The 21,076-nt window shown below is 43.9% G+C and overlaps 1 protein-coding gene across 2 annotated transcripts in view; it reads left to right on the forward strand.

Moving 5' to 3' along the window:
• sez6b (seizure related 6 homolog b) overlaps positions 1-21,076 on the forward strand; it is an 854,076-nt gene that overhangs the window by 701,643 nt on the left and 131,357 nt on the right. For both annotated transcript variants that reach the window (XM_080210324.1, XM_080210323.1), the window contains exons 8-9: positions 7,279-7,473; positions 16,949-17,087. In XM_080210324.1, the coding sequence (XP_080066450.1) occupies positions 7,279-7,473; positions 16,949-17,087 (334 nt within the window). The remainder of the gene's footprint in view (positions 1-7,278; positions 7,474-16,948; positions 17,088-21,076) is intronic.

The raw sequence follows: 21,076 nt of genomic DNA on the forward strand, positions 1-21,076 counted from the left end.
TCTTTCTCTACACCCGAGCGATGACTGTAACACTACATTCTGTATTCTCTCCTTTCTTTCTCTATGAACGGTATGTTTTGTCTGTATAGTGCACAAGAAACAATACTTTTCACTGAAAGTGAACACAGGTGACAATAATAAATCAAATCAAATGAATCAAGTCAAATATTTCATAAAGTTTCATGCGGATAATGGGCTTCAATTGCCAGCAGTATTCTTGACCTTGAAGGTGGCATCCAGGACTCAGAAATGAGCTGAGGAAGATGAGGAGATTTGAAAAACAAAGTTACCTCAAATTTGCTCTGAGCAGAAATATTGGGAAAAATGTTTCTCTACTGGTTATGAATTTAACATTGTTAGGTCAGTATATTAAACGAATATGGTTGTTCTTTGTGGCAAATGGGGTGCTGGTAAGATGTTGTGATGGTGTAGGCCTCTTCTCACAATGGATTCACGGAAAGGAACAAGGACTTGTTTGCAGCATTTCTCGCAATGGAATTGTTGATGGACACTGAGCAGATCACATCGCCACCAAGAAATTGTCAACAAGGATGTGATTGCACTGGAGGGGGTGCAGAGGAGATTCACCAGGATGTTGCCAGCAATGGAACATTTAAGTTATGAACTTAAGTTATGAAGAGAGGTTTGATAAGCTTGGGTTGTTTTTGCTGGAGCAGAGAAAACTGAGGGATGACCTGATTGAACATAAGAACATAAGAAATAGGAGCAGGAGTAGGCCATCTAGGCCTTCGAGCCTGCCCCGCCATTCAATAAGATCATGGCTGATCTGTCGTGTCTCAGTTCCACATTCCCGCCCTCTCCCCATAACCCTTAATCCCCTCTCTTATCAAAAACCCATCAACCAGCGTCTTAAAAATATTTAGCGAGGTAGCCTCCACCACTTCAACGGGCAGAGAATTCCAGAGATTCACCACTCTTTGAGTGAAGAAGTTCCTCCTCAACTCCGTTCTAAACCGCCCCCCTTTTATCTTGAGGCTAAGCCCCCTAGTTCTACTATCCTTTCTGAGCGGGAAGAGTCTCTCCACCTCTATCCTATCCATCCCATTCATCATCTTATACGTCTCAATGAGATCTCCCCTCATTCTTCTAAACTCTAACGAGTACAAGCCTAGTTTATTCAATCTCTCCTCATAGCTCAACCCCCTCAACTCCGGCATCAGCCTAGTAAACCTCCTCTGCACTCCCTCCAAGGCCAAAATATCCTTGCGTAAGTACGGCGTCCAAAACTGCACACAGTACTCCAGCTGCGGCCTCACCAATGCCCTATACAGCTGCAGCAAGACCTCCCTACTTTTATATTCAATCCCCCTCGCTATGAAGGCCAGCATCCCATTAGCCTTCCTGATCACCTGCTGCACCTGCAGGCTGGGTTTTTGCGACTCATGCACAAGGATCCCGAGGTCCCTCTGCACCGTCGCCTGCTGCAGTTTTTCGCCACGTAAGTAATAATCCTTCCTACCATTATTCCTACCAAAGTGGACCACCTCGCACTTGCCAACATTAAATTCCATTTGCCATTTCCTGGCCCATACGCCCAGCCTATCTAGATCCTTCTGTAAACTCTCCACACCCTCCGCACAATTTGCCGTTCCACCAATCTTGGTGTCATCAGCAAATTTCGACACCCTACACTCGATTCCCTCCTCCAGATCATCTATATAAATGGTAAATAGCTGAGGCCCCAGCACAGACCCCTGGGGCACTCCACTAGGGTGCGCAAGATTATGAGGGGCATGGACAGAGTAGCTGTTCCCCTTATTTGAAGGGTTAGTCACGAGGTGACTTCGGTTCAAAGTGAGGGGTAAGGGACAATGTGAGAAAAAAATGTTTTTTACCCAGAGGGTAAATCTGGGTAAAAATCTGGAATGCGCTGCCTGGGAGGGTGGGAGAGGCAGGTTGCCTCACACCCTTTAAAAAGTGTCTGGCTGAGCACTTGGCACATCAGAAAATTCAGGGCGATGGGTCTAATCCTGATAAATGGGATTAAGTGGGAGCTCAGGTATTTTCCGCTTGTGGGTGCAGACCCGAGGGGCCAAAGTGCCTCTTCTGCACTGTATCATTCTATGATTTAGAAAGAACCTTAATTTAAGAGCTCCAAACTTTGGGGAGCACCTCCAGCCTTATCTTTTGAATTGCACAGAGGGAACGAGCTGGTTCACAGAGTCGCAAATTTATCAAGTAAAAGGAAAGGAAGCAGACCCTCTCAGAATTTAAAACGCAGAAAGAGAAAATTATACATACATGCGTCCCTAACAGATATTAGTAAAATGAAGTCAGAGTCTCGAAGACCTCTGGCGATATATTAGAGGAGGTTGACACAACTGATCTGGGCTCGTTTACAGTCCTCCTCCAGCTATTTGGCCTTTTCCATAAATTTGATCTATATGTGCTGCTGTGTTGTTTATGCTTTGCAACTTATCTGGTACGCGACTTCATTAACTGGAAAGTTGAGATCGTTGAAGCAAGTCCACGAGTAATAGTTTGTTAATAATTGTGTGCTGTGAAATTCCACAGCCCAATTCGCACTGTCTATAAATTAGCACATTGATGGCACCGAGTAGTCTTGCCTGCCTGGGGATGTTCAAATCATTTCTTGTGTGAACTGGTAGCGATGAAGCCTGAGATCAAACATTACCAAAGGACGTGTGAAGCTCACTGCAAAATGTTGCGAATCCTCTTTTTGTCAGACTGAAGTATGCATTCAATACTCTGATACAAAGCCGTAAACAACACCTCATACAAAAGGTTGTGCGATATTGCAGAGTGTGAGGGAGTTCTATAGTTCACGGAAGCAATTAGTTTGCATTGTGAATGCCCGAGACTATTATACATGTTTTGCCGCGGCAAATTAACCACGCAAAATAATGAGCTCTTTGTTAATTAAAGTAATTTAGAGTCAATTACAATAGGAAATAAAATTGTCGGAACAAAACAAGTTCGGTGTTTTATTGTGTGCTTTAATGTTGTGTCTTTTGTGTTCTGCAACAAGAATAAATCTTTTGGTAAGCAATATATATTTTCACAGGATGGAGAAGACACTTGCTGCGTTGTTTGCATTGCCAATTCACAATCTGGTAAAGCAAGTGTCTTCAATGTGCTTGATTCCATTGGTAGCATTCATGCTCTTGAGTTAGAGATTGGAGATCCAAGTCCCATTTGAGGACATGAATATGTAACCTAGGCAGTCCAGGACTGGCTGCTTTCTGTGAGGGATTGTGTTTGAGATGGTGTCATAAGCAACATTCATCCCTCAGCCAACAACACCCAAAACTCGTTGGGTGAACCCAAATGCTCACCTCGTTGCCATTTGAGTGATCTTGCTGAGCGTATATTGGGTGCTGTTTTCCCACAGTAACAATATCCATTATATTTCAAAAGAAAAAGCAAATTATTTGTGAGAAGTGCTATGTGGATGCAAGTTTTTTGCTGTTTCTTTTTCCATCGTTTGCATGGCGGAATTCTGATAAAAACCCATGGGTCCTTGGTTCTTATTTTCCAACACAAACTAAATGTTTAGTGTGCACCATCTACAAGATGCATTGCTGCAACTCACCAAGGCTCCTTTGACAGCACCTTCCAGACTTGCAAACTACATCACCTATCATAGAATCCCTACAGTTAGAAGGGACCATTTGGCCCATCGTGTCTGCACTGACTCTCTGGCAGATTGAATAAATTGGGATTGTTCTCCCTGGAAAGATGAAGGTTTTGGGGCAACCTGATAGAAGTTTATAAAATTATGAGAGGTGTAGATAGGGAGAACAGTTGGAAGAAATGACAATTACAAAGGGGCACAAGTTCAAGATAAAGGGGGAAAGATTCCATGGAGATGTGAGGGGGAAGTTTTTTATACAGAGGGTGGTGGGGGCCTGGAAGGCACTGCCAATTGAGGTTGTTGAGGTGGTTATAGTAGCCACATTTAAGACTTATCTTGATAGACATATGAACAAATGGAGAATAGAGGGGTATAAGCGGTTGATTTAGATCGGTGATTGGCACATGCTTGGATAGCAGAAGGGCCTGTTCCTGTGCTGTACTATTCTTAGTTCTTCGTTAAAGTATCCCCTTTTTCCCACCCAACCTCTGAAACTCCATATCACCATTCCTTCATCAGAAGCTGGATCAAAATCTTGAATTTACCTCCCTAATATCATTGTGTTATACGTACACCATATGGATTGCAGCGACTCAAGAAGGTTGTTCATCACCACCTTCTCAAGAGAAATTAGGAATGGGCAAATAATATTGGTCTCACCAGTGACACCCACATCCCGTGAATGGATAAAAAAATGTTTGGCAAATGCCATGTCAACACTTTTGAAGAAAAAGATGGGCGAGCCACAATTGTTTGTGTGTTAAAAGGACAAACCCATAGTGAAATGTACTGCAGAATAGGATGGTTCCTCAACTGCAGGTACCCTGGGCCCGTCATAGGAAGGGAAGCAGCTGAGAACATTGTAAAAATTGTCATGGTAACTTGTCATGCTGCAATTATACCATCCCACCATTAAGGTGCTGTAGCACCTCAGCTTTGTGCCTCCAAGATCCTCAGCCTAAGCTGCAGGGAAATGCTAGTTAAATTCAGGAAGAGTTAACAGATCCAGGCTACTGGAGCTTTCTCATTTCTACCAGGCTCACTGGTCAGCTTCTGGAGCTGAAACTTGCTGAATTGGGGGAGAGACTGGTTTCACACTGCCCACCAATAGAACTTGGTTGCTGTTTGTTTGCTTTCCAAATGTGCTAGGTTTCTCAAAAATACAATCCAATACTCCACAAAAATGTCAAATTTTATGACCATAAATAAGAACTGAATTATATCAGTTGCGAGCAAGGGTCACTAAGACCCAGAATGCTAACTCTGTCTCTCTCTGCAACTACTGCCAGACCTGCTGAGTTTGTCCAGCATTTTCTGTTTTTATTTCTGAATTGTTTCTGTTTGGTCTGGATCAATGATCTCCCGTTGTCAAACTCAGCTTCACCTGAAGACTAGACATTGTTTTTAAAGTTTATTTATTATTAGTGTCACAAGTAGGCTTACATTAACACTGCAATGTAGTTCCTGTGGAAAATCCCTTTGTCGCTACACTCCGGTGCCTGTTTGGATTGCACTGAGGGAGAATTTAGCATGGTCAAGGCACCTAGCCAGCATGTCTTTCCGACTGTGGGAGGAAACCGGAGCATCCGGAGGAAACTCACGCAGACATGGGGAGAATGTGCAAACCCAACACAAGACTGGAATCGAACCCGGGTCACTGTGCCACAATACCACTCTCAGCAAATTAGTCCTGCTGGAAGTTTGTGACTTCACAACAGGTGGAATTCACCCTCTGAAACAAGATCGGCCCCATGCATCAAAACAAATACATTCCATTAAGAGATCTCCTTGTCCAAGGCGCCACTGAGATTTGAACTCAAGATCTCCTGTTGACTAGGCAAGTGCTTTAACCAGCTAAGTCACAGTACCAACTACTTTTGAATCATCCTTGTAATTCAGGTGCAGTAATACATTAACAATCTGTCTATAATATGTACTTTCAATAGATCCCACTGACTTTGAAAGAAATGGCGGAGGTGATAGTGGATGCCTTGGTGGTTATTTTCCAGATGTCGCTGGATTCCGGGGAAGTGCCGGAGGATTGGAAAACGGCTAATGTTACGCCGTTGTTTAAGAAGGGTGCCAGGCAAAAGGCGGGGAATTATAGGCCGGTTAGTTTAACGTCTGTGGTAGGTAAAATGTTAGAATCCGTCATTAAGGAGGAAATTGCGAGGCATCTTGAAGGGAACTGCTTGATAGAGCAGACGCAGCACGGTTTTGTTAAAGGGAAGTCGTGTCTGACAAATTTACTGGAGTTCTATGAGGATGTGTCTAGGGCGGTGGATAGAGGAGAGCCGGTGGATGTGGTCTTTCTGGATTTTCAGAAGGCGTTTGACAAAGTACCTCACAAGAGGTTATTGCAGAAGGTCGAGGGACATGGAGTTGGGAGTTGGGGGTAGGGTGTTAGCGTGGATAGAGGATTGGTTGTCAAATAGGAGGCAGAGAGTAGGGGTCAACGGGTGCTATTCGGATTGGCGGATGGTGACTAGTGGAGTGCCCCAGGGGTCGGTGCTGGGGCCTCAGCTTTTTACCATTTATATAGATGATCTGGAGGAGGGAACCAAGTGTAGGGTGTCGAAATTTGCTGATGACACCAAGATTGGGGGAACGGCAAATTGTGCGGAGGGTGTGGAGAGTCTGCAGAAGGATCTAGATAGGCTGGGCGTATGGGCCAGGAAATGGCAAATGGAATTTAATGTTGGCAAGTGTGAGGTAGTCCACTTTGGTAGGAATAATGGTAGGAAGGACTATTACTTACGTGGCGAAAAACTGCAGCAGGCGACGGTGCAGAGGGACCTCGGGGTCCTTGTGCATGAGTCGCAAAAACCCAGCTTGCAGGTGCAGCAGGTGGTCAGGAAGGCGAATGGGATGCTGGCCTTCATAGCGAGGGGGATTGAATATAAAAGTAGGGAGGTCTTGCTGCAGTTGTATAGGGCATTGGTGAAGCCGCAGCTGGAGTACTGTGTGCAGTTTTGGGCGCCACACCTGCGCAAAGATATTTTGGCCTTGGAGGGAGTGCAGAGGAGGTTTACTAGGCTGATACCAGAGTTGAGGGGGTTGAGCTATGAGGAGAGGCTGAATAAACTAGGCTTGTACTCGTTAGAGTTTAGAAGAATGAGGGGAGATCTCATTGAGACGTATAAGATGATGAATGGGATGGATAGGATAGAGGTGGAGAGACTCTTCCCGCTCAAAAAAGACATTAGGACTAGGGGGCACAGCCTCAAGATGAAGGGGGGGCGGTTTAGAACGGAGTTGAGGAGGAACTTCTTCACTCAAAGGGTGGTGAATCTCTGGAATTCTCTGCCCGTTGAAGTGGTGGAGGCTGCCTCGCTAAATATTTTTAAGACGCGGGTTGATGGGTTTTTGATAAGTGAGGGGATTAAGGGTTATGGGGAGAGGGCGGGAAAGTGGAACTGAGCCACGACAGATCAGCCATGATCTTATTGAATGGCGGGGCAGGCTCGAAGGCCTAGATGGCCTACTCCTGCTCCTATTTCTTATGTTCTTATGTTCATTCGTCATTGCATTTTGGTAAGCCCCTAACATTATAAAACATCTTAACACAAGTTATGCCATGGAAGATCTGCTGTTGCTTGTATATAATTCTTCATAATTTCAATTTTCTTTTGTTTTGAGTGCATCTTTTCTTCTTCTTTCAGCCTTTGAACAGGGTCATTGTTATGAGCCATTCATTAAGTATGGAAATTTCACCACGGGTGACACGTCGTATCAAGTGGGGACCGTGGCCGAGTTTTCATGTGATCCAGGATACCACTTGGAACAAGGGTCAGTGATCATAGAATGTGTGGACATCCGGGATCCTCAGTGGAATGAGACTGAGCCAGCCTGTAGGGGTAAGATCTTATTTAACTACCAGCAAGAGAAACAACAAGAGCAAACTGGGACTTTAGTTTGAGGAGCATGCAAATTCTAGCACAGCCTTGATAGCACATTGTTTAACTCTATCATCTCCTCACACCTAGCGGGCAGTGTTAAATCTTGTACCGTGGCCTCTCTTCAATAACTACCCACAGGCAGGCTTCAGGCAACACTGCTCTTCATTCAAGGTCTTATCACACCACACTCCAAATGTCCACTCGGGGCAGATCCCAGCAGCTCACACCATACCTGAAGTCAAATAACCCATTCTCTTAAAGGGGCTATGCCCCGACATACACATATCTCAACGCCCCTTGCAGGCTGGACATGCAAACTCATCATAAGGTGAAAATGTGCCACCCACCATATCATTTTTGCCAAAAAGGATGTAAAAGCATTGGAGAGAGTGCGGAGGAGATTTACCAGGTTGGTGATTTGATTTGACTTGACTATGTTCTATGTCACATAGAACACTACAGCACAGTACAGGCCCTCGATGTTGCACCGGCCTGCAAAACCAAGCTAAAGCCCATCTAACCTACACTATTCCAATATCATTCATATGTTTAACCAATGACCATTTCAATGCCCTTAACGTTGGCGAGTCCACTACTGTTGCAGACAAGGCATTCCATGCCCTTATTACTCTCTGAGTAAAGAACCTACCTCTGACATCTGTCCTATATCTATTACCCCTCAATTTAAAGCTATGTCCCATCGTGCTAGCCATCTCCATCTGAGGAAAAAAGCTCTCACTGTCCACCCTGTCTAATCCCCTGATCATCTTATATGCCTCTATGAAGTCACCTCTTAACCTTCTTCTCTCTAACGAAAACAGTCTCAAGTTCCTCAGCCCACATGTATTAACATACAGTGAAAAGAATTGTTTCTTGCGCGCTATGCAGACAAAGAATACCATTTATAGAGAAGGAAGATGATGCAGTTGATAGCTCTATTGTGTGATTCAATTGGGTACTGATGTTTCTACCTCTGAAGACATTCTGTGGACTGGAAATGCTAACTCTGTTCCTCGCTCCAAGAATGCTGCCAGACCTGCTGATTTTTTTCCAGCATTCCATGTTTTTATTGCAGATTTCCAGCTTCTGGAGTACTTTGCTTTTATTTAAGTTGCAGAATATTGTACATCTCTAGAATCTGGGTACATGATATGCATTAAACCCTATAAACAAGTAGACTAGTGTATTTCTCTTACGTCACAGCTCGGTATGGCTCCTGCTCTGCCCATGACTGCAAGGAACTACAAAAGGTCACAAATGTAGCCCAATCTATCACGCAAACCAATCTTCCATCCATTGACTCTGTCTACACTTCCTGCTGCCTCGGCAAAGCAGCCAGCATAATTAAGGGCCCCACACACCCCGGACATTCTCTCTTCCACCGATTTCCATCGGGAAAAAGATACAAAAGTCTGAAGTCACGTAGAGCATCTTCTTCTCTGCTGCTGTCAGACTTTTAAATGGACTTACCTTGCATTAACTTGATCTTTCTCTACATCCCAGCTATGATTTTAACACTACATTCTCCACTCTCTCACTTCTTTCTCTATAAACGGTATTGTTTGTCTGTATAGCGCACAAGAAACAATTCTTTTCACTGTATGTTAATACATCTGGGCTGAGGGACTTGAGGCTGTTTTCGTTAGAGAGAAGAAGGTTAAGAGGTGACTTCATAGAGGCATATAAGATGATCAGGGGATTAGATAGGGTGGATAGTGAGAGCCTTTTTCCTCAGATGGAGATGGCTAGCACGATGGGACATAGCTTTAAATTGAGGGGTGATAGATATAGGACAGATGTCAGAGATAGGTTCTTTACTCAGAGAGTAATAAGGGTTTGGAATGTCCTGCCTGCAACAGTAGTGAATTCGCCAACATTAAGGGCATTTAAATGGTCATTGGATAAACGTATGGATGATATTGGAATAGTGTAGGTTAGATGGGCTTTAGATTGGTTTCACAGGTCGGCGCAACATCGAGGGCCGAAAGGCCTGTACTGTGCTGTAGTGTTCTGTGTTCTATGTGACAATAATAAGTGAAATCAAATCAAATCACCATCCTGATTTGGAAATATATTGCCATTCCTTCATTGTCACTGACAATCCTGGAAACCCCCCTTTCCCCCTTGATGGCACTGTGGGTGTAGCGACAGGACATGGACTGCTGCATTCAAGAAGCAGTTCAAGAAAGTATCTCATCACCACCTTCTCTTGGGCAATTAGAGATGGGCAATAAATGCTGGCCTAGCCAGCGATGCCACATCCTGTAAATGAATACAAGAAAAACTGACATTGAAATTAAACAAAGATTAACTTACAAGTGCTTAACAACACATTAAATTTCTTTTAACAGAAGCACCCAGCTGTTAATTTTAATCTCAATGTGATGTAAATTTAAAGCTAATGAGTTTAGCAACAATTTTCAATGCTACAAAAAATCAGGGTTAATGATGAGAGCTATTGTATTGCCACAGTTTATTGGAACTGCAATGGCCCACATCACCAAATGGTGATATCGGGTATGGACTGAATAAACCTCCACAGAAAGAGACATTATATAATAAAATGTGAAAGGAGGCTGTCTCACACTTTTATCCAGTTAATGATCTGATAGGCATTACAGAGACGTGGCTACAGGATGGCAAACACTGTGTCCTGCATATTGAGGGGTATAAGGCATTCAAAAAGAATGAGAGGTTAGATAATGGTGATGGGGTAGCACTGTTAATCAAGGATGGCATTGTTGAAATAGTTAGGTGACCTTGGTTCAGGAGATTAGAGTGTTGATTCGGTTTGTGTGGAGATGAGGAGCAGTTGGGGAAAGAAGTGATCTACAGGAGTCCTAAGAGTAACCACAATGCAGGACAAAGCATAGAAGAAGAAATTTTGGGTCCTTGCAATAGTAATAATCATGGGTCATTGTAATCTACTTGTCAACTGGAAGAATCAGAATGGCAGTAATAGCCTGGATGATGGGTTCATTGAATACTTTTGAGATAGTTTTTTAGAGCAGCAAGTTCAACCAAGGAGCAGGTTAGAATTAGACTTGATATCTTGTAATTTTGCAGGATTAATTAATGACCACAGATTAAAGGCAACCCTAAGGAGCAACAGTATGATTCAATTTTACATCCAATTTAAGAGGGAGAAGAGTGGGTCTCAGACTAGTATTTTAAACTTAAATAAGGGCAACTGTGTGAGCAAGAAAGCTGACCCAGCTGAAGTGTACGAAACTAGGAAGTAGATGAGCAGAGAAGCAAACATTTAATGGGATGTTTCAGAATGTTCAGAATAAGTATATTCCAACTGTAAAGAAAAATCTAAAGGTTGGACCCACCATCCATGGCTAACTAAAGACACTACGGACATTTAAGGAAAAAGCATACCATTGCACAAAAATGAATGGTCAGTCACAGTGTAAGGAATGGCAGTTAATGAAGGGAAAGAAATTTGAGTTTGAGAGGGAGCTGGCCAGAGAAGTAAAAATGGAAAGCAAGAGTTTCTTCGGGTAATTAAAAAGAAAGAGACTAAGTAAAGTGAGTGTTGGTCCTGTAGTGAGCGACCATGGAGAGTTAATAGCAAGTAGTAAGGAAATGGCAGATGAAATGAACAATATTTTGCTGCTTCTTTCACTACAGAAGGTAGAAAAAAAACACTCAATAACAGCTGGAAGGGAGAGAGAAATCCGGTGAAATTATAATCACCAGGGAAACAGCACTGAGGAAACTAATGGAACTGTGGGCTGACAAGTCTCTGGGTCCTGGTGAACATCATCCTGGGGTATTGAGAGATGGCTAATGAGATGCAAAGTGCAAGGAGCAGAGGTCTGCAACTAATAATTTATTCCTGTATAGCAGAAAAATATAAGCACTTACCATCAGTTTATTTCAGATAAGTTGCAGCTGGCTATTGCTACGCTCTGTTGCAACATCTGACAAAATGTTTCCATAGTGACATAAAGGCAGTAGGCGGGTTTATCGCAAAACCCAATATGAGTGGCCCACAATTGGCTGCCGGTGGGACCTTCTGGATTTGCCATTGTCTACGGCGTTTCCCATTGAATGCAACACTCTCCACTGGTAAAACCACGACGGGGATGCGCTGCCATTGGGCAGGGTCAGAAGATCCCGTTGGCATGAACAGCTAGAAAATTCCCACCAGTATTCTGCCTGCCCCTGCATTTCTTCCCCATTATTCTCTGGTAGTGCCAAGACATTTTTTTAGAAGTATTTATGTTGTAAGTTTTATCCAATAACATACAGAGTAAAGGGAGGCCAAGTGAGATAGAAGTCAAGGATCTGCAGAAATTGACCCTCCCACAAGTAAAATATGTTTTCTAGCTATGAGGGTAAGTATAGCCAGAATACTGATGTTAGTACCTTGAACCAGGACACTATCCAAAGAGACAGAAGAAAGCCTAATGTGGTAGCGGCAGGGCATTCAATATTTAGGGTCTGCGACTCATATTCTTTGTAAATGGAATTGAGAGGCCCACATGGTTCCTTACCTGCTAGTACAGAAGCCACTACTTGGCATAAGGATACTGGACAGAGAGGAGAAGTATCAAATCTTTGTGGTTCATGTTGGGAGCAACAACATAGGGAAGAGTAGGCAAGGGCGAAGAGTAGACGAGAGAGAGCACCAGCAGCTGGGAGCTCAGTTGGGAGCTTATTTGGGAGCTTGGTTGAAAACAAGACTTGGCAGAGGGATATGAATATGCAGTTGGAAAGAGATGTTCAATTTCTTGGGAAGCTCACAGCAGGAACGAATAGGAAAGAATCATAGCTGGGCTATACCTGACCTGGGTTGGGAGCAGTGTCCTTGCAGAAAGGATAAACAGGGCACTCAGAAAGACTTTAAACTAGCCTATAGTGGGGAGGATAAAGGTAGGAAAGAATGAATACTCTAAAATAAATGAAAAAGTGAGTAGAATAATAGTCATATGTTGTGCATTAGGTAAAGGAAGTACAAAAAGATGTAAAATTATTGCACCAAGAAAGGAATAAGAAATATGTAAGATAGAAAAGCAAGACTGATTAAGGCATATGGCTCAAGCAAGTGTTTATACAAATGCAAAAAAAATGCGGAACAAGTTAAATGAATTGTGGGCGCAAATTCAACTTGGAGGTTTTGATCTTCTCACCTCTGTAGAGTCTCCTGTTTCCTCTTCCACTGCCGATTTTGACACTTCCAGGAGAGGAAAGGAACTCTGTTCAGTAGGTGATTGCAGCAAGTGTATGCCAACATTTTCAGAAGCCAAAAATATTCATCCACGAATTTTAAACAGATTGCACATCCTTTCCTGTTTCTCCACTGATAACTACCCTTTATCCCGTAAAGTTTGCAAAGATTCCATTTTCCCTTTCACAACAAACAGATGCATCCCATACCACTCTGCAGTTCACTAAGTTCATTTCCTCCTCACACTTAATGTTAGGAATGAGGTGAGAAGTAATTTCTTCACCGAGAGGGTGGTGAATCTGTGGAATTCACTCCCACAGAAAACAGTTGAGGCCAAAACATTGTGTGATTTCAAGAAGAAGTTAGATATAGCTTTTGGGGCTAAAAGGATCAATGGATATGGGGGGAAAATAGGATCAGGAGATTGATTTTGATCATCATTCATGATCAAAACAAACGGCAAAGCAGGCTCAAAGGGCCAAATGGCCTGCTACTTCTGTTTCCTACGCTTCCAGAAACTCAATCCATTTTCACCCGAGTTCAAAGAGACTCTCACCACAATTTATTCCTTCACATAACTCCTACACCCAACTCTTGCTGCTTTGACTGAGAATCCAGCTCTGCCACAAGCAGTGCTTCTGGAGTTGCCAACCCTCCCAATTTATCCTGGAGTCTCCCAGAAGACCTGAGGATTAATCTTCAGAACTACGAGGAACTGAAAATAAAAAGCATCTCAGTCAGACTGGAAAGGAATAGCAGGACTAGCAGTGACCCAGGGTCAAATGCTGTTCTGATGCATGTGTACGCTTGCAGAAAAGCCATGTGATGGTTAGAGCAGGTTCTATAGCACAGAGGATTGTGGGTATTGTGGCCGCCATTATTGACTAATTTATCAGTGAACCAATACTGGAAAATGAGAGGGTAGGGGTTGTAATTCACACGATGAAATCTCCTGGAATACAGTCTCAATCCTAAGTGAGTGGGAAATCCTGATCTCACAAAACTGAAAGATCAATATTGCATAAGTGTCTATAAAGTTTGCTATATGTACTTCCAGATGGTGGGCTGCAGCCAATACTAATGGGATGTCATTTTTTGTCATCATCTTTGTTTTAACAAGAATTCTTTCCTGGGCATCGAATAGAAACCCACAGTAGTGTAATAGCATTAAAACTGAGCAGCATGGTCCACAAAATGGCCAAAGAACAACACAGGAGATTTAAATCATTGCTGATTTTTATAGATATGGGTACTCACTGTAAAATGCTGACTGCATTGCCTAAATGCAGATGGACAGAATCCACGTAGATGGAGGTTGGCCACATCTGGAATAAGCAACTTGCATGGAGTACATATTAGATCATAGAATCCCTTTAGTGCAGAAAAAGGCCATTCAGCCCATCAACTCTGCACCAACTCTTACCCAACCTGACCCCGTAACCCCACATATTTACCCCGCTAATCCAGATATCTTGGGAGACTAACAGGCAATTTAGCATGGCCAGTCAACCTAACCTGCATATCTTTGGACTGTGAAAGGAAACCAGAGCACTCAGAGGAAACCCATGCAGACACGGGGAGAACATGCAAACTCCACACAGACAGTGACCCAAGCCGAGAATTGAACCCAGGTCCCTACCCTGTGAGGCAGCAGTGCTAACCACTGTGCTACCGTGCTGCACCAAATTCAGAAGACAGTAATTAGAAAGTGGCTTCTATATAGGAACAGAATGGGTTTTAAGGAGGTGTTTGCATTGAGCGGGGCTTGCGTATTGTGTGGTTGAGCAGATGTCACACAGAGGATTAATGGTGAGTTGGTGGAACAATTGTGGGAAAACCCAGAGAACGAACTTCCCACTTTATGCTCATCACAGACCTTTCCAGGGATCCCATTCACCTGAGATAGGACGGAACTGAAGAGATGAACGTATGGCATTAATCACCAGCCTCCCCGTGATGGACGATTTTCCATAACTTCTGATCCCAGCTGAACTACTGAGGGGAAAAAAAACAGAGAGAGACTGAACATTTCCTGACAGGGAGCACCATGAGAAACACAAGAGAAAAGAAAGCCAATTATGAGCATAAACTGCATAAAATAACAAGAGTCCTGTTGCTTAACCATTATTTAATCTGTGCTCTGTCCCTTGGACTCACACTTGCAGTGGAATATATTGCAAACTTGTTGCTGATTGGTGTTTTACTTGAAACAATGGCTTATTGAAATTCTGGTCAGAAGGGGAATAAAGTCAAAATAAATGGTTAATGAACTTCAGATTTGTACTTCATGCTAAACACATTACTTGAAATAAGAAATCACTGACATACTCATTCCACTCAGTTCCCTAGGTCACATTTTTGCCAGTAAAGAGAGAGAAAGTGTGCGTTTGTGAGAAGAATTCTAAAACAGCCCATCCACATCTGGCACTGGGTAGTTTGCGTACATCTCTTTGAAACCAGCAGATCCCCCTCCCTCTATCCTGTGCATTTTCTTGTGGTTTTCAGACCCTCTCTCCCTTATCTCTTCACAGACTCTCCCCAAGCTAATTTACCTGAGACCTGATGGGAAGGGGATGGCCTGGTGGTATTATCATTAGATTATTAATCCAGAAATACAGCTAATGTTCTAGGGACCTGGGTTCAAATCCCACCATGGTTGATGGTGGAATTTGAATTCAATAAAAGAAAAATATCTGGAATTAAGAATTTACTGATGACCATAAAACCATGTCCGCAAAACCTATCTGGTCCTTTAGGGAAGGAAATCTGCTGTCCTGACCTGGCCTGGTCTGTCTGTGACTCCAGAGCCAAACCAATATGATTGACTCTCAACTGCTTTCCAAGGTCAACTGGGGATGGTAATAAATGCTGGCCAGACAGCGACACCCATATCCCACAAATGAATTTTAAACAAGCCAAGAAAGTATTATCTGAACCCAAAGTCCAACATTCAGTTCAACTGTACTATCTTGAAAGTCTCTTCTACTTTTATCCCTTGCCATCCAATTGATCCTTATCTCCCCACAAGATCTCCACGAGGAAGCTGGACCAGGGAAAGTGTTTCCAAGGGTTTTGTTGCCCTTTGATTGGTGACTGAGAGATTGTCATGAGTGGCAAAGTCAAGCTCCCCACGTGGGAATGAAAAACCAGAAAATGCTGAAAAGACTCAGCAGGTCTGTCAGTATCTGTGGAGAGAAGCACAGAAGTAATGTTTCAATTCTATATGACTTCAGAGTTAAAGAGAGGGAGAAATGTGAATGGAATTTAAACAGTTCAAGAGGGTGTGGAGCAGGTGGAGCAATGTAGGGCCACATGATGGCACAGCAGTTAGCACTATTGCCTCATAGCGCCAGGGACATGTGTTCAATTCCCAGCTTAGGTCACTGTCTGTGTGGAGTTTACACATTCTCCCCGTGTCTGCATGTGTTTCCTTTGGGTGCTCCAGTTTCCTTCCACAGTCTGAAAGATGTGCTGCTTAGATGCATTGACCCGAACAGGCACCGGAGTGTGGCGACTCGGGGAATTTCACAGTAACTTCATTGTAGTGTTAATGTAAGTCTTACTAATAAGTAAACTTACTGAGAAGGTCAGGGATAGATGTGAGCTAGGAGAGACTGAAATAATAAGTTTGGGGCACAGACAATAGAAAGTGCTAGTGGTAGTGTTAAAGACTAAAAGAGTGCTGATAGTGGCATAAAGGTAAGATCGCAGAAAGTGAAAGCAAAACTGGAGAACAAGTGACAGATGGCGCCATGGGGGCTGACTCAGGAAACAGGGATGTCTTATCTCCACAAGGTGCATTCCACCTCCAAGAGTTCACATCAGAAATTGATGGTGCGGTCGTGCATAGGAACCTGATCATCAGCTTGACTGGCCTTCACTAAAATGATCTTGCAAACCATTCCTCCTGATTGTTAAACTTAGCACAGACTATCATGCTTGTAACAACAGTTCAAGCTATGTGATTAGCAAAGCGCTTTGATTCTCATTTCTACATTCAATTACAGACAAGGGAAAACAGTTAAAGAGGAATAAAAACACAAGCAAATGTAAAAGTGATGCTGAAGAGTTCACAGAAAATCGCTTCAAAAAATGACAGTGAGGCGATGCCAGTAATTTTAGCAATGCCAGCAAATAGTTAAAGAGCTGCTTGATGCTCCTGATCTGTTAAGGAAGTGTCTCAGTGGGTTGTCTGCAGTTTGTTTTACACTGACTTGGAAGATGCTGACTTTTCTTTTCCTCCCTAAATCCTAGCTGTCTGCAGTGGGGAGATTACGGACTCTGAAGGAGTGGTGCTGTCTCCCAATTGGCCAGAAGCCTACGACAAGGGTCAGGACTGCATCTGGGGGATACACGTGGAGGAAGACAAGCGGATCATGCTGGAGCTCCAAGTGTAAGTACAACACGGAGCGAGGTGCGTCCAAAACGCCACGGTCAAAACAACTGGTTTGGGAATTGGAAATTTAGCTCCTACTGTCCGTGCAGCTGATGTAAACTGAACGCTGATGGAAGCTGTTCACTAGTAAGATATTGAGCGCTTTAACTTCAGACATGATCATTGATCTGTGTCATGCTGCGGGCTTCAGATTGTACAGCCCTTTCCCAGCTCCCTTCTCCATTACAACAACAACTTGTATTTGTATAATTCCTTTAACAGAGTAAGGTGCCCAAAGCATTGAGCGGCATAGTGGCACAGTGGTTAGCATTGCTGTCTCACAGCAATGTTGTAACAACATTGGACTCAATTCCAGCCTTGGGTGACCGTCTGTATGGAGTCTGCATGTTCTCCCTGTATCTGCACGGGTTTCCTCCGGGTGCTTGGGCTGCCTTCCACAGTCCACAGTCTGGGTTAGGTTGACTGGCCGTGATAAATTCCCCCTCATTGTCAGTGGAGTAAATACATGGGATTAAGGGATTAGGGCTGGGGTCGGATTGTTGTTGGTGTAGGCTGGATGGGCCAAATGGCCTCTCTCTGCACTGTAGGGATACTATAATTTAACATGAATGACCAAACAAACTTTGACAAGCCATTAAATGATGTTATAGAACAGTTGACTGAAATGTTTTGTCAAAGATGTAGATTTTAAGCAGCATCTGGTAAGAAACCAGAAAGATGACCTCTGGCTTGGTCCGGGATTGCAGAAGCATGGTGCAGTCAGGAAGCCTGAGTTCAGCTTCTCCACCCACCCCACTCTGGATCCATCACCAAGGCTGCTTTCTTTCAGTACCTCTCAGCTCTTGCCTCAGCATTCCCTCTTGTAGAATCATCGAATGGAACCAGCTCTCTGCAACAGCAATTTAGCTGGTTCCATTTCCCTTTTGGAAGCCATTACTAAATCTGCCTCCACCACCCTCTCAGGTATACCAGGTCCTATCCACTCGTGTTGAGGGCTTTTCTTTATGTTGTCTGTGGTTCTTTTATCAACCATTTTGACATCTGTGTTCCTCTGGTTCTCGACCCTTCTGCCAATGAGAATCTTCGATTTGTCCAGATCCTTTAAGATTTTGACCACTTCCACCCAATCTCCTCCAAAGCTTCTCTCCCCAAAGAATGACTCCAACTTCTTCAATTTCCCCATGTAATTGAAATCCTTCATCCCTGGAACTATTCCCCTAAATCTTTTCAGCACCCACTGTAAGCCTTCACAACTGCTACATAAGAAATAATAGCAGGAGTAGACATCAAGACCCTCAACCTCACATTTGACTTTCTCTAGCTTTCTGCTTCCTGCTTCTACCATTTATAAGTTACAAGGTCACCAAGAATGCCATGGTTTGTGTTCGCACCAGCTCCATATTGCATGACTCCAACTTTTCTCTCCTCACCAAGCTTCACTGGCTCCCTGTATTAAAATCATAGAACCCCTACAGTGCAGAAGGAGGCCTTTTGGCCCATCAGGTCTGCACCAGCCACAATCCCACCCAGGACCTTTCCCCATAACCCCATGTATTTGTCCTGACACTGAAGAGCAATTTAGCATGGCCAATCAATCCAACCTGCACATCTTTGGATTGCGGGAGGAAACTGGGGCACTCAGAGGAATCCCACACAGAGATGGGAAGGAACATGCAAACTCCACACAGACGGTGACCTGAGATTGGAATTGAGCCCAGGTCCCTGGCGTTTCAAGGCAGCAGTGCCATCATGCCACCCACAGCTAGCTGACTTTTAAGATGATACTTCTCACCTTCAAGAACCACCCCCCCCACGGCAAAAACAGGCTCTATCACTACAGTCTCCTCCATCCATATCCTGATACATATCCGTCTGTCATAACTCCAATTCCGAGTTCCCCGGTTCCACTGTCTGTATCTTTGCCCTCCGGAACGCCTTCTCTGACTTGCAATCTGCAACCACCATTCACACCCTGGCATTCTCATTATCACTCTTTTTCTCTGAGCCAATGTTTTCTTGACTATCCATTCTAAATGTCATGAGTGCATTGGAAATGTAAGTTGTTACCATTACACCAGTGTGAAGCAGTTCAAGCAAAACTTCATGCGATAAACTTGAAGGTGACTCATTGTGGCTTCAAGTTATAAAGGGATTTATTACCAACAATAAATATGAACAAGGATCTGACAGAACTGTAATACACTTTGCAAATGATATGTTAGCCTTCATTGCGAGAGGTTTTGCGTATAGGAGCAGGGATGTGTTGTTGTAATTGTGATGTGGATATGCTGGCGTTGGACTGGGGTAAACACAGTAAAAAGTCTGACAACACCAGGTTTAAGTCCAACCGATTTATTTGATAGTAAACTCACTAGCTTTCGAGGGGTTTCCCTCAGAACTCTGAGGCCGGAACTCTCCATTCACCTGAAGAAGAGGGAAACCCCTCGAAAGCTAGTGAGTTTACTATCAAATAAATCGGTTGGACTTAAACCTGGTGTTGTCAGACTTGTTGTAATTGTACAGGGCCTTGGTGAGGCCACACCTAGAATATTGTGGGCAGTTTTGGTCTCCTTTTCTGAGGAAGGATGTTCTTGCTCTCGAGGGAGTGCAGTGAAGGTTTACCAGGCTGATTCCGAGGATGGAGGGACTGAGGAGAGATTGGCTAGGTTAGGATTATTTTCACTGGAGTTCAGATGAATGAGGGGGGTTTCTCATAGAGACTTATAAAATCCTAACAGGACAAGATAGGGTAGATGGACGGAGGGTGTTCCCGATAGTGGGGGAGTCCAGAACCAGGGGTCACAGTCTGAGGATTCAGGGTAGACCATTTAGGACAGAGGTGAGGAGACATTTTGTTTCAATATATTATGTAATATATATAAAATCTGTTTAAATATATAACATGGGCAAGCTCATAAAGGACAACAGTGTTACAAATGCAGGTCTCTTTAAGAGTAAACCAGGTCTTGCTTTGGAGTGAATTGAGAGAAGGTAATGCTGTTTGAAGCTTGTACATACCAGCTGATATTTGCCTCGGTTGAAGGTTGCTTCTGGGGAGGGAGGGGATCCAGAAGGGGGGAGTGGAAACCAGCGTTTGTCCTGAACTCCAATATCACAATAAAACAGCTATGAATCGTCCGAATGTCTTCTGGTGCCTAATTCGGGGCATGGAGGTTCATATGTTAAACAAAGGAGACCAGCAGGATCAACGGATAGGGATAAGGATTGGAAGCCATGGATGTGTTTTCCACTCTCCAACCGAGTGACCGGAAGGCAGGTTGAAGTATTTGAGATCTGCTAACTCAGCATGTATTCAGGATCAAACCCGGAGTTCTCCTGGTCTGCACAAGTGTAGCTAATGAAAAAATAAGGTAGAAAGTCAATGTAGCACTATCTAGTCTGCAGACCACCAGTAAGGAGAATTATCGCCAAGGTAATAATCCCCAAACGTTTCCAAGCTGCAAATACCAGAAAGCTAGGGTTAAGGGTCATGGTTACTAGTGAAGTGACTAGTGGAGTGCCTCAGGGGTCGGTGCTGGGGCCTCAGCTATTTACCATTTATATAGATGATCTGGAGGAGGGAACCGAGTGTATGGTGTCGAAATTTGCTGATGACACCAAGATTGGTGGAACGGCAAATTGCGCGGAGGGTGTGGAGCGTCTGCAGAAGGATCTAGATAGGCTGGGCGAATGGGCCAGGAACTGGCAAATGGAATTTAATGTTGGCAAGTGCGAGGTGGTCCACTTTGGTAGGTATAATGGTAGGAAGGATTATTACTTACGTGGAGAAAAACTGCAGCAGGCGACGGTGCAGAGGGACCTCGGGGTCCTTGTGCATGAGTCGCAAAAACCCAGCTTGCAGGTGCAGCAGGTGGTCAGGAAGGCAAATGGGATGCTGGCCTTCATAGCGAGGGGGATTGAATATAAAAGTAGGGAGGTCTTGCTGCGGCTACATAGGGCATTGGTGAGGCCGCAGCTGGAGTACT

This window comes from Carcharhinus amblyrhynchos, chromosome 23 (assembly GCF_965287045.1).
Source record: "Carcharhinus amblyrhynchos chromosome 23, sCarAmb.v2.hapA, whole genome shotgun sequence".
In the NCBI taxonomy this organism is placed as follows: Eukaryota; Metazoa; Chordata; class Chondrichthyes; order Carcharhiniformes; family Carcharhinidae; genus Carcharhinus; species Carcharhinus amblyrhynchos.